A 16,336-nucleotide genomic window follows, 5' to 3' on the forward strand; every position below is an offset into this window, starting at 1 on the left:
CTAAATTCATATCTCTCAATAGTTACCCTGAATGTTAATGGGCTAAATGCCCCAGCAAAGGAACTGGGTATGAGAATGGATAAAAAAACAAAACCATCTATATGTTTCATACAAGAAACTCATTTTAAGCCTGAAGACACCTCCGGATTTAAAGTGAGAGGGTGGAAAAGAATTTACCATGTTAACGCACATCAGAAGAAAGCAGGAGTGGCAATCTTTATATCAGGTCAATTAGATTTTAAGCCAAAGACTATAATAAGAGATGAGGAAGGACACTATATCATACTCAAAGGGTCTGTCCAACAAGAAGATCTAACAATTTTAAATATCTATGCCCCCACATAGGAGCAGCCAACTATATAAACAATTAATAACAAAGTCAAAGAAACACATCAACAATAATACAATAATAGTAGGGGACTTTAATACTCCCCTCACTGAAATGGACAGATCATCCAAGCAAAAGATCAACAAGGAAATAAAGGCCTTAAATGACACACTGGACCAGATGGACATCACAGATATATTGAGAACATTTCATCCCAAAGCAACAGAATACACATTCTTCTCTAGTACATATGGAACGTTCTCCAGAATAGATCACATCCTTGGTCCTAAATCAGGACTCAACCGGTATCAAAAGATTGGGATCATACCCTGCATATTTTCAGACCACAATGCTCTGAAGCTAGAACTCAACCACAAGAGGAAGTTTGGAATGAACCCAAATACATGGAGACTAAACAGCATCCTTCTAAAGAATGAATGGGTCAGCCAGGAAATTAAAGAAGAGTTGAAAAAATCATGGAAACAAATGATAATGAAAATACAATGGTTCAAAATCTGTGGGACACAACGAAGCAATCCTGAGAGGAAAATATATAGCAGTACAAGCCTTTCTCAAGAAACAAGAAAGGTCTCAGGTACACAACCTAACCCTACACCTAAACTAACTAGAGAAAGAACAAGAAAGAAACCCTAAACCCAGCAGGAGAAGAGAAATCATAAAGATCAGAGCAGAAATCAATGAAATAGAAACCAAAAAATAAATAGAACAAATCAACCAAACTAGGAGCTGGTTCTTTGAAAGAATTAATAAGATTGATAAACCCCTGCCAGAGTTATCAAAAAGAAAAGAGAAAGGACCCAAATAAATAAAATCATGAATGAAAGAGTAGAGATCACAACTAACACCAAAGAAATACAAACTATTATAAGAACATACTATGAGCAACTCTACGCCAACAAATTTGACAATCTGGAAGAAATAGATGCATTCCTAGAAACATATAAACTACCACAACTGAATCAGGAAGAAAAAGAAATAGAAATCTCCAGTAAGGAGATTGAAACAGTCATTAAAAATCTCCAAACAAACAAAAGCCCAGGGCCAGACGGCTTGCAGGGGAAATTCTACCAAACATTTAAAGAAAAACTAATTCCTATTCTCCTGAAACTGTTCCAAAAAATAGAAATGGAAGGAAAACTTCCAAACTCATTTTATGAGGCCAGCATCACCTTGATCCCCAAACCAGACAAGGATCCCATCAAAAAAGAGAGCTATAGACCAATATCCTTGATGAACACAGACGCAAAAATTCTCACCAAAATACTAGCCAATAGGATTCAACAGTACATTAACAGGATTATTCACCATGATCAAGTGGGATTTACTTATTTATTTATTTATTTATTTGAAGTCTCCAACTATGATCCAACTATTACTGTTTAATTTTCTATACTCTCCTCATTATCAATTTTTCCTTCATGTTGGTGCTGTTATTAGGCTCACAGAGTTTATGATTGCTTTATCTTCCTGATGGACTGACCTTTTACAATTTTAAAATGTCTCTTATTATCTCTAGTAGATTTTTGTTTTAGAGTCTATTTTTGTCTGGGACACCTGGATGCCTCAGTCTGTTAAGCATCTGCCTTTGGCTCAGGTCATGATCCTAATGCCCTGGGATCAAGTCTTGTAATGAGTTCCCTGCTCAGCAGGGAGCCTGCTGCTCCCTCTTCCTGCCTCTTCCCCTGCTTGTGATCTCTTTCTGAGAAATATATAAAATCTTTTAAAATAATAAAATCTATTTTGTCTGATGTATGTATACTCACTCCAGCTTCTTTGTGGTTATTATATGCATGAGATATTATTTTCCATAATTTACTTGCAATCCTATCTTTGACTCTACAATATGTCTCTTCTAAACAGAATATAGCTCTATCTTATTTTGGTTTTTATCCAATCTGACAATTTCTGTCTTTTGATTGGGTTGTTTAATGCACTCATATTTAAAGTTGCTATTGATATTATTGGATTTGCATCTGCCCTTTTGCTTTTTATTTTCTCATGTCTCATTTTTTAAAATTCTTCTATTTCTCCTTTACTATTTTATTTTGCATTGAATATTTCTAATGTAGTTAAACTGCTTTAAAGATTTATTTATTTATTTTTTTTTTTCTTTGAGAGGGAGAGAGTGACAGAGGGAGGGAGAGAGAAGTAAGGGAGGGGCAAAAAGAGAAGGAGAGAGATTCTTAGGTTCCATGCCCAGCGCAGAGCCTGACACAGAGCTGGATCTCACAACAATGAGATCATGATCTGAGACAAATTCAAGAGTTGGACATTTAACTGATTGAGCCACCCAGGCACCCCTATCTTTCAACTATTTCCTTAGTGGTTGTTCCAGGTCTTACTGTATATCTTAACTTATCAGCATCAGCTTCAGATTTATATTAACTGAATTACAGTGAGAACTACAAATGGTACTTTTATATAGCTCTATACCCCTTTCTTCTTTTTTTTTGATATTATTGTTACACATATTATACCTATAAATGTTGTACTATGTTTAAACATTACCTTATATAGTCTTTTTAATTTTAATTTTATTTTTTAACCTTACACCTATGGAAGAATCTATTTTTTTAAAGTTTTAATTTAAATTCCAATTAGTTAACATACAGTCTATTATTAGTTTTAGCTGTACAATATAGTGACTCAACACTTTCATAAACACCTGGTGCTCACCACAAGTGCTGTCCTTAATCCCCAGCACCTATTTAACTGATCCTTACACCCACTTGCCCTCTGTCTAGGGGACAGAGAATTCTTGGCTGCATATTTCTCCCATTCAGCAGGTTAAGCATTTCCTTCTACTCCTTTCTGGCTCACTTTGTGTCTGTGGACAGATCTGCTATGACCTTGACCTGTGTTCCCTTGTAAGTTAAGGAACTTTTTTTCCTTTGCTGCTTTCAGGATTCTTTACTAGACTATTTATTTGTGTATTTTGTGAATTTGACTATGATATGCCTTAGTGATGGACAGCTTTTGTTGAATTTGATGGGAATTCTCTGTGATTCTTGAATTTTGATGTCTGTGTCCTTCCCCAGATTATGGAAGTCCTCAGCTATAATTTGTTTGAATAAACCTCTTCTGGTACTCTTATGGTATCCATGCTATTATGATCTACTGAGTCTCTGAACTCTCTAAGTCTACCTTTGTGGTCCCTCTTCTTTTCTGCTTCATTATTTTCCATAATTTTATTTTCTATATCACTGATTTGCTTCTTTGCATCTTGGTTATGACATTTTTAATTTGGCCTGACTTTATTTTAGTTCTCTTACCTCTGCATCAAGGGATTCTCTAGTGTGTTCTATGCTTTTTTTCTAGCCCAAGTAGTATCCTTATAATAATTTTAAATTCTAGTTCAGACAGCTTACTTATATCTGTGTTGATTAAATCCCTGGATGTGAATTCTACCTTGTGTTTGTTATTTTGGGGTGAATCTTCCAACTTGTCATTTTGTTCAGAAAAGAAGACAAAAAAGAACAGAACAAAACAAAAAATAAACAAAATCAAGAAAGAGCAAAAAACAAAGAAAAAGAAAACAAAACAAAAACACAAAACAAGAAAATCAGAAAAAAGAAATGTAGATCCTGGGTGTGCTTCAGTTTGGTTACTGAAAGAATCTAGATCCCAAAATGAAAAAAAAATAAAAATAGAAAAAAAAATATATGGAAAGAACACATACAAAAATTTAAAAAATTAATAAATTTAAAAGGGTATCGGAAAATTTAAGAAAACAAATGAAAAATAATAAAAATAAAAGAAATAGGGGTGCCTGTGTGGCTCAGTCAGTTAAACTTCTGACTCTTGATTTTGGCTCAGGTCATGATCTCAGAGTTCTGGATCTAGCCCTGCATCAGGCTCTGTACTCAGTGCAGTCTACTTGCCCCTCTCCCCTCACTCTCAATCTTTCTCTCTCAAATAAAATCTTAAAAAAAAAAAAAAAAGAATAAAAGTAAAAAGGAAATAAAATTCCCCTAGAGGTGAAACTTTGCAGCACTCTATTACCAATAAACTTGGTATGAGTTGTTTATGCTGGTCCTCTGGGGGTGGGGCCTGGGGCTAATTCTCAGGCTGACTTGTTTCAATGGAAAGACTCTTGGGGCAGTTGGGGGGTTGGGTGGGGGAGTTGGGGATTGGTGGGGGAATTGATGTAAGAGGCTCCCATCTCCACTAGGTGGTGCTGTTTTCCTCCTTGAAGGCTTTTAGCCACTGATGGGCTGGATGAAAAGCCTGGGAGGTCAAAGTTCACACCTTCTACTCTTCAGTGAGCCCTCACAGAAAAGCAGCCAATCACCCTATTTTTTTTTTTTTTCCTGGTTTCCCTATGATCCTATGTTCACTCTGGCCATGTCTGAGCCTTTTTATCTTAGGCGCATGACAGTTTCAAAATTCCAGTTTTTAGGGAGGTCTGTGGCATGGATCTGTAGTGTTTCTCTGGAGGACGGTCTTGTCAGGCTTCCCAGCAGGTCCAAGGAAAGCAGCTGCACAACTGTGCTGTGGTCTGTAGTTTATACCAAAAAGCTGGCACCAAGACCCGCTGCCCTCAGCCAGCTTCCCAGCTTCTATGCCTGGGAAAAGCACAGTACCTTGGTGTCACCTGTTCTTCCTGTGACCCAGTGGATCCTCAGACCACTCTGTCACTCCTGGGGTTTTGCCCCACTTCACCACCTGAGCACCTTTAATGCAGGGACATCCCCCCACACTAATCAACTAAAAAGTTCAGATTTTTCACTCCAATACTTTATGGTAGCCTCCACAAGTAGGCTCTCTCCTCACCACTGCATCCATAGTTATATCTTTCCCAAGTGAGCTTCCACACCTCCTACCTTCCAAAAGGCAGTTGTTTTTCTACTTATAGACTTGAAGTTTTTGTTCTTCAGAACTCCAACTGACTTCCTGGGTGTTCAGAATAATTTAGTAACTATCTAAACTGGGTTTGAGGGACAAACTCAGAGCCCTCCCACTCCTCCACCAGCTTAACTCCTCCTCCTGTGTAATACAGACATTGTAACAAAATTTGTTTTTCTAATCCATGAGCATGGAATGTCTTTTCATTTCTTTGTGTCATCTTGAATTTCTTTCATCTGTGTTTTATAGTTTTCAGAGTACAGGTCTTTTACCTCTTTGGTTAGGTTTATTCCTAGATGTTTTGTTATTTTTGGTGCAATTGTAAATGGGATTGTTTTCTTAATTTCTCTTTCTGCTGCCTTTAAAAAAAAATTAATTAATTAATTAAAAAAATATTTTATGTATTTATTTGACACAGAGAGAGAGGTCACGTGTAGGCAGAGACGCAGACAGAGAGGCAGGCAGAGAGAGAGGGGTGGGGAAGCAGGCTCCATGCTGAGCAAAAAGCCCGATGCAGGGCTCCATCCTAGGACCCTAAGACTATGACCTGGGCCAAAGGCAGAGGCTTAATCCACTGAGCCACCCAGGTGTCCTCTGCTGCTTCTTTATTAGTGTATAAAATGCAACAGACTTCTGCATATTGGTTTTGTATCTTGCAACTTTACTGAATTCATTTATTAGGTCCAAGTAGTTTTTTGGTGGAGTCTTTAAGATTTTCTATAAATAGTGTCAGGTCATCTGCAAACAGTGAAACTTTTATATTGTTCATATCCATTTGGATGCCTTTTATTACTTTCTGTTGTCTAACTCCTATGACCCCATTACTATGTTGAATAAAAGTGGGTGGGAGTGGACATCCTTGTCTTATTCCTGACTTTAGTTAAGTTAGATGTTATCTGTGGGTTTTCCATATATGGCCTTTATTCTATTGAGGTATATTCCTCTAAACCCACTTTTTTGAGGGCTTTTATTATGAGTGAATGTTGTACTTCGTCAAACTCTTTCTCTACATCTACTGAAATGATCATATGGTTTTTATCCCTTCTCTTATTGATGTGATTGATGTATAATATTGGTTGATTTACAAAGAGTGAACCACCCTCGCATTCCTGGATTAAATCTCATTTCATGGTAGTAAATAATTTTTTTTTTTAATGTACTATTCATTTGGTTTGCTGATGTTTTGTGGAGAGTTTTGCATCTATGTTCATCAGAGGTATTGGCTTGTAGTTCTCTTTTTTTGGTGGTGTCTATCTGATTTTGGTATCAGGGTGATACCAACCTCATAGAATGAGTTTGGAAATGTTTCTTCCTCTTTGATTTTTTGAAATAGCTTGAGAAGAAACATGTATTAACTCTTCTTTAAATGTTTGGTAGAATTTGCCTATGAAGCTGTCTGGTCCTGGACTCTAGTTTGTTGGAAATTTTTGGATTACTGATTCAATGTCCTTGCTGGTAATCAGTCTGTTCAAATTTCTTATTTCTTCCTATTTCGGTTTTGGGAGGTTATATGTTTCTAGGAATTAATCTGTTTCTTCTATGTTGTCTAATTTGTTGGCATATGGTTTTTCACAGTAGTTTATATTTCTGTTGTGTTGTTTGTTAGTTTTCTTCTGTCATTTGTGATTGTGTTTATTTGGGACCTTTTTTCTTGATGAGCATGGCTAGAGGTTAATCAATTTTTTAAAAGACGTTATTTATTTATTTGAGAGAGAGAGAGCATGAATGGAGAGAGGGGCAGAGGGAGAGGGAGAAGTAGACTACCCGCTGAACAGGGAGCCCAATGCAGGGCTTGATCCTTGGACCTCAGCTCAGGACCTGACACTTAACCAACTGAACTACCCAGGCACACTGAGGTTTATCAATTTTATTAATTTTTTCAAAGAACCAGATCCTGATTTCATTGATTTTTTCCTTTTATTTTTTAGTTTCTGTATCATTTCTTTTTTTCATTCTTTTTCTCTTTTTCTTTTTCTCTTTCTTTCTTTCCTTTTCTCTCTTTCTTTCTTTCTTTGATTTTATTTATTTGAGAGAGAGAGAGAGAGAGAGAGAGAACATAGAGGGAAAAGTAGAACTTCTGCTGAGCAGAGAGCCCAATGTGGGCTCAATTCCAGGACCCTGGAATCGTGACCTGAGCCAAAGGCAGATGCTTAACCAACTGAACCCCCAAGGTGCCCTTATATCATTTATTTTTGCTCTAATATTTATTATTTCCTTCTGCTGGTTTTAGGTTTTATTTGTTGTTCTTTTTCTAGCTCTTTCTGGTGTCAGGTTAGGTTGTTTATTTGAGATTTTTCTTGCTTCTTGAGATAAGCCTATATTATTATAAACATCCCTCTTAGACCTGCTTTGCTGTATCCTAAAGGTTTTGGACCACTGTATTTTCACTTTCATTTGTTTCTATGTTCATTTGAGTTCTATGATTTCTTAGTTGACCCATTAATAGTTTAGTAGCATATTATTTAACCTCCATGTATTTGTGGTCTTTCCAGATTTTTTGGTTGTGGTCCAAAAAGATGCATGGCCAAAAAAAAAAAAAAAATGCTATGGTATGATTTCAATCTTTCTGAATCTGTTGAGACTTTGTTTTGTGGAGTACTATGTGATCAATTCTGGTGAACGTTCTGTGCATCCTTGAAAAGAATGTTTATTCTGCTCTTTTAGGATGGAATATTCTGAATATATCTGTTAAATCCATCTGGTCCAATGGGTCACTCGAAGCTATAGTTTCTTTGTTGATTTTGTTTGGATAATCTGTCCATTGATGTAAGTGGAGTGTTAAAGTTACCTTCTTTTAATGTATTACCTTTGCTATTAACTGTTTTATGTATTTGGGTGCTGTCATTTTAGGTGCATAAATATTTACAGTTATTACGTATTCTTATTGCATTGTCCTCTTAATGATGATACAGTGTCCTTTTTTGTCTCTTGTTACAGAGTTTAAAGTCTATTTCATCTGATGTAAGTATTGCCACTCCAGCTTTCTTCTTATCACCATCTGAATGATAAATGTTCCTCCATTCCCTCACTTTCAAACTGCATGTGTCTTTCGGTCTGAAATGAGTCTCTATAGGCAGTATATGGACAGGTCTTTGTAGTTTGATTGTTTTTTATGTTTCATCTTTTGATTGAAGGACGTAGTCCATTTGCGATTTTAATTATTATGTTCCTTGGTGTGAACCTCCTGGATTGATTTTTTTGGTGGATCTCTGTGCCTCCTAGATCTGGATGTCTGCTTCCTTCACCAGATTAAAGAAGTTTTCAAATAAATTTTCCATCCCCTTTTCTCTCTTTTATCCTTCTGGAATCCCTATAACGTGAATGTATTTTCCTTGATAAGGAAAATATCCTTGGCCTACTCTAATTTTTTATTATTATTTTTCTTTTTGCTGTTCTCCTTGGTTGCTTTCCATTACTCTACCAGCTCACTGATTCATTCTTCTGTTTCCTCTCAACTACTATTTATTCCCTCTACTGTATTTTTTTTTTTTTTTTAAGATTCATTCATCTGAAAGAGAGTGCACATCCATGAATAGGGGAAAGGGGCAAAGGGAGAGAGAATCTCAAACAGACTCCCTGCTGAGTGTAGAGCCCAATGTTGGGCTCATTCCCAAGACCCTGAGATCTTGATTTGAGCCAAAATCAAGAGCCAGCCACTTTAACTGACTAAGTACTTCACTCTAGTGTATTTTTAATATCAGTTATTGAGTTCTTCACCTCGGATTGTTCTTTTTTATATTTCCGTTCTCTCTGTTGAAGAATTTTTTGAGTCTCCACTCTTTTCTCAAGTCCAGTGAGAATATTTATGACCATTACTTTGAAATCTTTATCAGGCATATTGCTTTTCTCCATTTAATGAAGCTCTTTTGCTGTGATTTTATTCTGTTCTTTCACCTGCACACATCTATACATATATTAAAAGACATTTTTCACTGAGAAAGTTTTTTTTTAAATTACATTTTTATAAAGTTTTTTTTTTTTTATAAACATATAATGTATTTTTATCCCCAAGGGTACAGGTCTGTGAATTGCCAGGTTTACACACTTCACTTTACAGCACTCTCCATACTGAGAATGTTGTTAAGATTCATCCTTGCTATAGCATATAATCACTCTTCATAATTCATTTTATGGCTAAATAGTAATCCATTGCAATCATGGCTATACCACATTTGTTCATTCATTTATCAGTTGATAGATGTTTACACTTTTTGCTGTTGTGAATAGTATGGCCATGAACACTTCTGTACAAGTTTTTGACTCAAAAACAGTAAAAAATAGAAAGAAGTGAAAAATATTCAAATACATATAAATGAGAAAATGAATCATTTTTCTGCCCTCCATTTTCTTAATAGCCTAGTTTGCTTTGTTATTGTTTGATTTTATAAAATCAAGATCATATAATACACATTACTCTGCAATTTGCTTTTCACTTGAGATAACATTGTAGACATATTTTTTTACATTAGTATATTAAAATGAAGCTATTCTTTCTAGGACAACTGCATTTTTTTTTCTTTCAAACTACTAACTGAATATCTTGCTCTTGCAAATTAGTTGCACTGTTTTATTCCACATGTGCATTTTTTTCTCTTACCAATCAGGATTTTAGTTTACATTCTAGGTCAAGGCATGATATTTCTTCTGCAATAACACTTTCTTGGTTAATTAAGCACATTATACATTTTCACTTATCTAAAATTCCATTCACTCATGATCTCTGAGAATTGTATGAACATAGATTTATTTATCTGTATATTTTCACTAATATTTTTTAATTATGGTATTCAATATCTCCAAACAAATAATAAATTACTTGAAGCAGAGGTTAATGTTTTTGGATTTTATTCTCTGCTGCCTCTAGAACAGGGTTAGCTGATCAGAAGTGCTTATCAAAACTTATTGTTTGATATTTCTGGCTACCTCTTAAATGATGGGTTATTTCAACTTCCAATCTCTGAATCTCTCTGGTCCAGGTGAAAATCATCATTGTAAACTCCCATAAGACTCTTGACATATATTCCTGTTGTAAACCAAATAACACCATCTTTCCTATTTAATGAATCCCATTGCAAGATTTTTTTTGGTCAATTCCCAAGTTCCTACAACATTTTTTCTAGAGCTGCTAAACAACTAATGATTCAACTAGGTCATTTATTTATATTTAAAATTACCTATATGCTCTCTATTAGATCCTACTTAATACAGAATAACCTAAAGCCCTGATTCTACTGCACAGCTGGTAAGCTTAAGTGTTTCACAAATAATTTCTACTGAAAGATTTTAAATCTCTGCCTTTCTTACTTCCAATCTCCTAACCCTTTTCCTTGGAGCTGAGATAAATAAAACAGTTTACATATGTTGGCAGATATAAAAGGAGAACTGAAACAGGGGAGAAACTAAAGAACTTAATCTTTGAGCTCTTTCCCATAGAAATGTTGTGATATAGTCTTTAGGAGACAAAGGTAAAATTTTAAATCATAGAATTACAAATATTTGTAAGAAAAACAGACTATATAACTAGCTATATAACTATATAGTACTAAACTTGGTAATAAAGCAGTCTTCTTACATTGGATTTTTACTTATTTTCTCTGTTTCTGATCAGTTCAATGAGATTCTTTATCTGTGGATATGTTAAAAATCTCTGGAAATTTACAAGCGCTCTGCAACTGTTCATTGAAATCTTTCTATGTCACTTACATGTGATACAATTTTTATATGTTCTTTCAGTAAGGATATTCTTAGGGATGAATTCTAAAAGACTTAATTGTGTGTGTGTGTGTGTGTGTGTGTGTGTGTGTGTGTATTTAACACATTGTCATCCCAGAGCAAGCGCTTACTTAGCTATTACCTTTAATATTATATAGATGAATAGATGGACAAATATGTAGATAAGTAGATACCTTCTGGATGATATAATATCAGTTTGATTGCTATTTAATACCAAAAAAGAAAGTGTTATTTTCAATCCCTATGACTTCAGTGGTATTTCACTATGATCTCTAATATTCTATAATTATCTTTCAAACCAACATACCAATGAAAATGGAAAGAATAGTAAAGATGAGTTTTCATAGAGGAACCAAAGTCTATGAAAGTGGAGCCCTGTACCTTTTGCTTAAATAGAATCATATTTTCTCTTTTTTTACTTTGATATAGGTTTTCAGCTATCAATCAGGATAATGGATGTGGCCAATAAATCTATTTCTGAATTTGTCTTGCTGGGACTCTTTAAGTCCCGGGAACTTCAGCTGTTTTTTTTCATGGTGTTTTCACTGTTTTATGTAGCAACAATGGTTGGTAACAGCCTCATAGTCATCACGGTTATAGCTGACTCTCACCTACATTCTCCTATGTATTTCCTGCTTACCAACCTTTCCATCATTGATATGTCACTTGCTTCCTTTGCCACTCCTAAGATGATTACAGACTACCTCACTGGACACAAAACCATTTCCTTTGATGGCTGCATCACCCAGATATTTTTTCTACACCTTTTTACTGGTACTGAAATAATTTTACTTATGGCCATGTCCCTTGATAGGTATATTGCAATATGCAAGCCTCTCCGCTATGCTTCAGTCATAAATCCCTGGGTGTGTACTGCACTTGTGGTGGCTTCCTGGGTTGTGGGAGTCATGCATTCAATGAGCCAGGTCATATTTGCTCTCACATTACCGTTCTGTGGTCCCAATGAAGTAGACAGCTTTTTCTGTGACCTTCCTGTAGTGTTCCAGCTGGCTTGTGTGGATACTTATGTTCTGGGCCTCTTCATGATCTCAACTAGTGGCATAATTGCCTTATCCTGCTTTATTCTTTTATTCAATTCTTATGTTATGATCCTGGTTACTATCAAGCATCATTCTTCAAAAGGATCTTCTAAGGCCCTTTCTACCTGCACAGCTCATTTTATTGTTGTCTTCATGTTCTTTGGGCCATGCATCTTCATTTATATGTGGCCACTAAACAGTTTCCTTGTAGATAAGATCCTGTCTGTGTTTTATACCATCTTTACTCCCATTCTGAACCCAATAATCTATACCTTAAGGAATCAAGAAGTGAAGACAGCTATGAGGAAACTGAAAAATAGGCTTCTAAATCCCAAGAAGACGACTCCTTTGCATTATTTTTAGTCTTAAATTCTACTAGTTTTAACTTCCTGGGCATTGTATGTCACAGTTTTGTGTACACAGCATTGTGACTAGGCTTTTATTTCTGGAGTTCTCATCAAATTATAATTGGATTAAATTGCAATCAAATTGTAAATATTAAAACTACTTGCATATGTTTGAAATACATGTTAGATTTCAGAAAAGCAAATTGACAGAAACAATTTCTTCCAGAAGTGCCAAGAGTCCTTGTTCCAGGTAGGAGATTCAATACTCATTATCTATTCACTGGAAAAGATGAACAAAAAGTATGAAGAGGAAGTATAGATTAAAGGGGAACTAGAAGATAATAACATTTATATACAACTTGTCACTGAGAGACACGTTGGTGGCTCAGTCATTTAAGCAGTTAAGCATCCAACTCTTGATTTCTGTTCAGGTCATGATCTCAGGGTAATGAGATAGAGCACCATATTGGGCTCCATGCTTAGCACTGTAACTGTTGCCCTGAACAAATCCTTAGTCTTATATTTATTAGAAAGTGAGTAACAATCAACAAAGAAGCTGGAGTAGATTAACATTGACCATGAGTCTTGTAGATACATAAGAAGAAAGGCAAAACATGTCTGGTCACATAGTACATGACCCATAGTGAGCAAGGCCAAACAAAAGAATTGTCTGACTAACTGCTAATGCTCCTGTGAAGGGGAGATAACAGAAAATTGAAGCAGGTGGCGTTCTACCCTGAGCCAGCCGGGCATCCCCAGCTGCTCAGCTTTAAGTATGTATATCATCCTCTTCCCCAGAAGCCTGTTGCTAGTACATGTTTTTCTAAAGGCTATATCTAAGCATGTTTGGTAACTAGTATAATTTCTTATAATTATATTTTAAGCAGTATGTTGTTCTGAGGGACAGTTACACAGCATGGAGTGTGCTTAGGATTCTCTCTCTCCCTCTCCTCACCACCCCCTCACCCTGGTGGGGTCTCTCTCTCTCAAAACAAAACAAAACAAATAACAAATCACTGAGTTACTTAGAGAATTGTCCCTAAAGTATGGCAAACTAGTAAAATTTGTATAAGCCTTAGAAACGCTATACTGCTATAGGAGTATCTTCTGACAGACAACGATTTCCTACGTGTATCCCTGAATCATTCTTACTTAACATTTTAAACATTTGTAATCTTTTCTATTGAAGAAAATCCTAGATATATTTAATTATGAATCTTGATAATGTCCAAAGCAAATGTTATAAGTAGAAGAGTCTCCACCACTCACTTCTAGCTAGTAAGCAAAAAAAAATACAGCCATGACAACTTCTTATAATGCATTACGATTACAGAGGCTGAGGAATTCTGCAAATTAGAAAATATAATGAAATAAGTTTCAAAGCACTACACTTTGTTTCGTGCAGGTACTATGTGAGCTTAATGGCTGGGAAGTTAAGACTGGAATTAAGATAATTTATGGAGAGCCTGTGGTTTCACTTTAAAGTATTACATTGATTTACAGTTTGGTTAAATTACTTTTTCCTTTTAGTATTTGGTTGCAAAAATAGTAAATCTGTGCTTAGTAATACAGTATCAATGTAATAAGTATATTCCTTTATACAAATAGGTTTTTTAGTTTTAAAAAGATTAAAAATTAGCTTTAAGGTACACGAGCTATCACTACCACCTGCTGGTAGTTACTGGAATTGCAAGCATTGAAATTTATGAGAAATAATTTTCCTATGTCTTGCTTTGTGAAGGCAAACGTGAAAGAACTAATTGTTATTGAAATTAACTAAATTATACTTATATATAGTGTTCAGTATATGGTCCAACTTTTATGAACAAGAAAATATCTGTTATAACCACAGTATTTGATAAATATCAAGTTGTTTTTCTTTGGCATTATTGAGAAAATAGAAAAAAACAAGAATTATATATGCACTAATTACCAATGATGAGATAGAAATTAAGAAAAGGAAATTCCTAACTGTTCATTTTAAGCCAAATCATAGGAGAAATGTGTTTTTTCTTCATCAGTATGTTTTTTTATTAATATATTAAATAAGGAAACACATTTACAGTTAATAAAGTGTGATATTATTGTGTTAAAACATAGGAATTATTGAAATTGTTGGGTAAAAATGCCTACAGTATCAACACTAGACTGGCATGTGTTTATATTCATAAGATAATAGCATAATTCTACTTGAAATAGGGATACAAATGGACCAATTCAGTATGTGTGTGTGTGTGTGTATGTGTGTGTGTGTGTGTGTGTGTGTGTGTGTGTGTGTGTGGTGTGTGTGAGAGAGAGAGAGAGTGAGCTTTCAGCTACATGTGCAAATAATTTTAGGATCAAGAAATTCATTTATGTAGGAATTTTCTAGCCAGTGTTTTATAAATTCCATAAATAATTCTTTCAAATAATACATTCATTTGAACAGTGAATTTTTTTTAATGGAATGCTTTTTGCACGATAAAACTGTCCAGCCTTTTCAAAGGAATGTCATTAATCTTCAGTATGTGTGTGGAGAATGATAAAACTCAAGGACATTTGCCAAAACCCTCAAAGGTGCAACTGATCAGCAGGCAACTCTGCAAGGGAAGTCAATAATGAGACTGAATAGTTGGAATTACAGTAAGACTCTGCAGCTGAGAATGAAAAGGATCACAGCCTCTGAAGGACTTCCGTATGCAAAGGGCACTACCTACTACCTTTTCTGGTGGCTCAGCATGAACAGTAAATGTACAATCAATCTCTATGTAATACATAAGACTTAAATCTTAATTAGGAGCTCTAGGTAGATTATTTATCACCATGTGTCCTCATCCTTCTGCTGACACTCTTTTATATGAGGGTAAGTAAGCACAGTGACAGGGAGCAGGCTGGCCACGCAGTAGTAAAGATGTTATCATTTGCAACTAAATAAATAAAGTTTTCAAAGCATTCTAGATTAACAGAAACCAGCTAATATAAACATACCAGGTTGAGAATGGCTTTAACTGGTCTAAATTTCCAGTAACACAATTGAGAGTATTGCAAACTGGATAATTTATAAGACTTTGATGACAAACAACTCCCTCCTCCTTTAGGTGTTTGGGAAGCTTCATAGTGACAAGCCTATGAGCTTTCAAAATTGAAACAACAGCAAGAAAAAAGTTTTGTAAAATTAAGCACAATAATCAAATGCAGGTGAAAAATATTAAAAATCAGGTCTAGATAAAATGATAAAATGTAAATAGTAATATGTGAAGGAACTGGATATTTGTAATGGTAGTAAAAACTCTACATGATGTATACTTCCAAAAACATTTGAGGAAAATTTGATGATACAATAGAGTGTAATGGGGGTAGGTTTATATCAAAGCCTGTTCTTTGCATGTGTTTCCTTCAAGACCCTGGAATAGACATTAACAACAACTTACCCACAATTTTGATTCTTTATTTTCTTAAAGAAGTCCCTTCAGACTAGACAGAGTTTAGGTTCTACGGAACCTGGATCCACCCTGAGTACAGAGGGTAAAATTCTTAGACTCAGGTATGTTCTATCTGCTCTAAATGCCAATTCCACTATTTGTTAGTGGTGTAAAATTGAACAAGATACTTAATATCTCTTAGCCTCAGCTTCAACATCTGTAAAAGGAGATAATAATCATACTAACACTGCAGAGTTATTGGAGGAATAAAGGAAGCCATTCCTTTGAATGACTTACATAATATATGTTCATATACCTGTTCAACGAATGTTACTGTACTATTGTTCTGATCTACTTTGGATATCTTTGTTTAAGGGCTTTTATACTCTCCTGAGCTAAGAACTGACATGTTTAATTTGAAAAGTAAATTTTCATTTTATGAATTTTCAGTATTTGTACCTATGCATAAAATTAATGTATATCAGGATTAATTTGGAAAATTAAAAGTAACTTCTATTTTACATTTTTCACCTTATCATTTAAAAAATCTATAAGAGAGTTTTTAACTTCCATTAGAAAACTATATTGAGTGCAATGGCAGGGTCATAGGGAAGCTCTATT

At 35.0% G+C, this 16,336-nt stretch overlaps 1 protein-coding gene across 1 annotated transcript; it reads left to right on the forward strand.

Moving 5' to 3' along the window:
* Window positions 1–11,379: 11,379 nt before the first annotated feature.
* On the forward strand, window positions 11,380–12,330 carry LOC131835258 (olfactory receptor 4K2). Its single transcript, XM_059179619.1, has one exon. It carries the CDS (start codon window positions 11,380–11,382, stop codon window positions 12,328–12,330), a length of 951 nt encoding a protein of 316 aa, XP_059035602.1.
* The last annotated feature ends 4,006 nt before the right edge of the window (window positions 12,331–16,336 follow it).

Source organism: Mustela lutreola, chromosome 7, assembly GCF_030435805.1.
Source record: "Mustela lutreola isolate mMusLut2 chromosome 7, mMusLut2.pri, whole genome shotgun sequence".
In the NCBI taxonomy this organism is placed as follows: Eukaryota; Metazoa; Chordata; class Mammalia; order Carnivora; family Mustelidae; genus Mustela; species Mustela lutreola.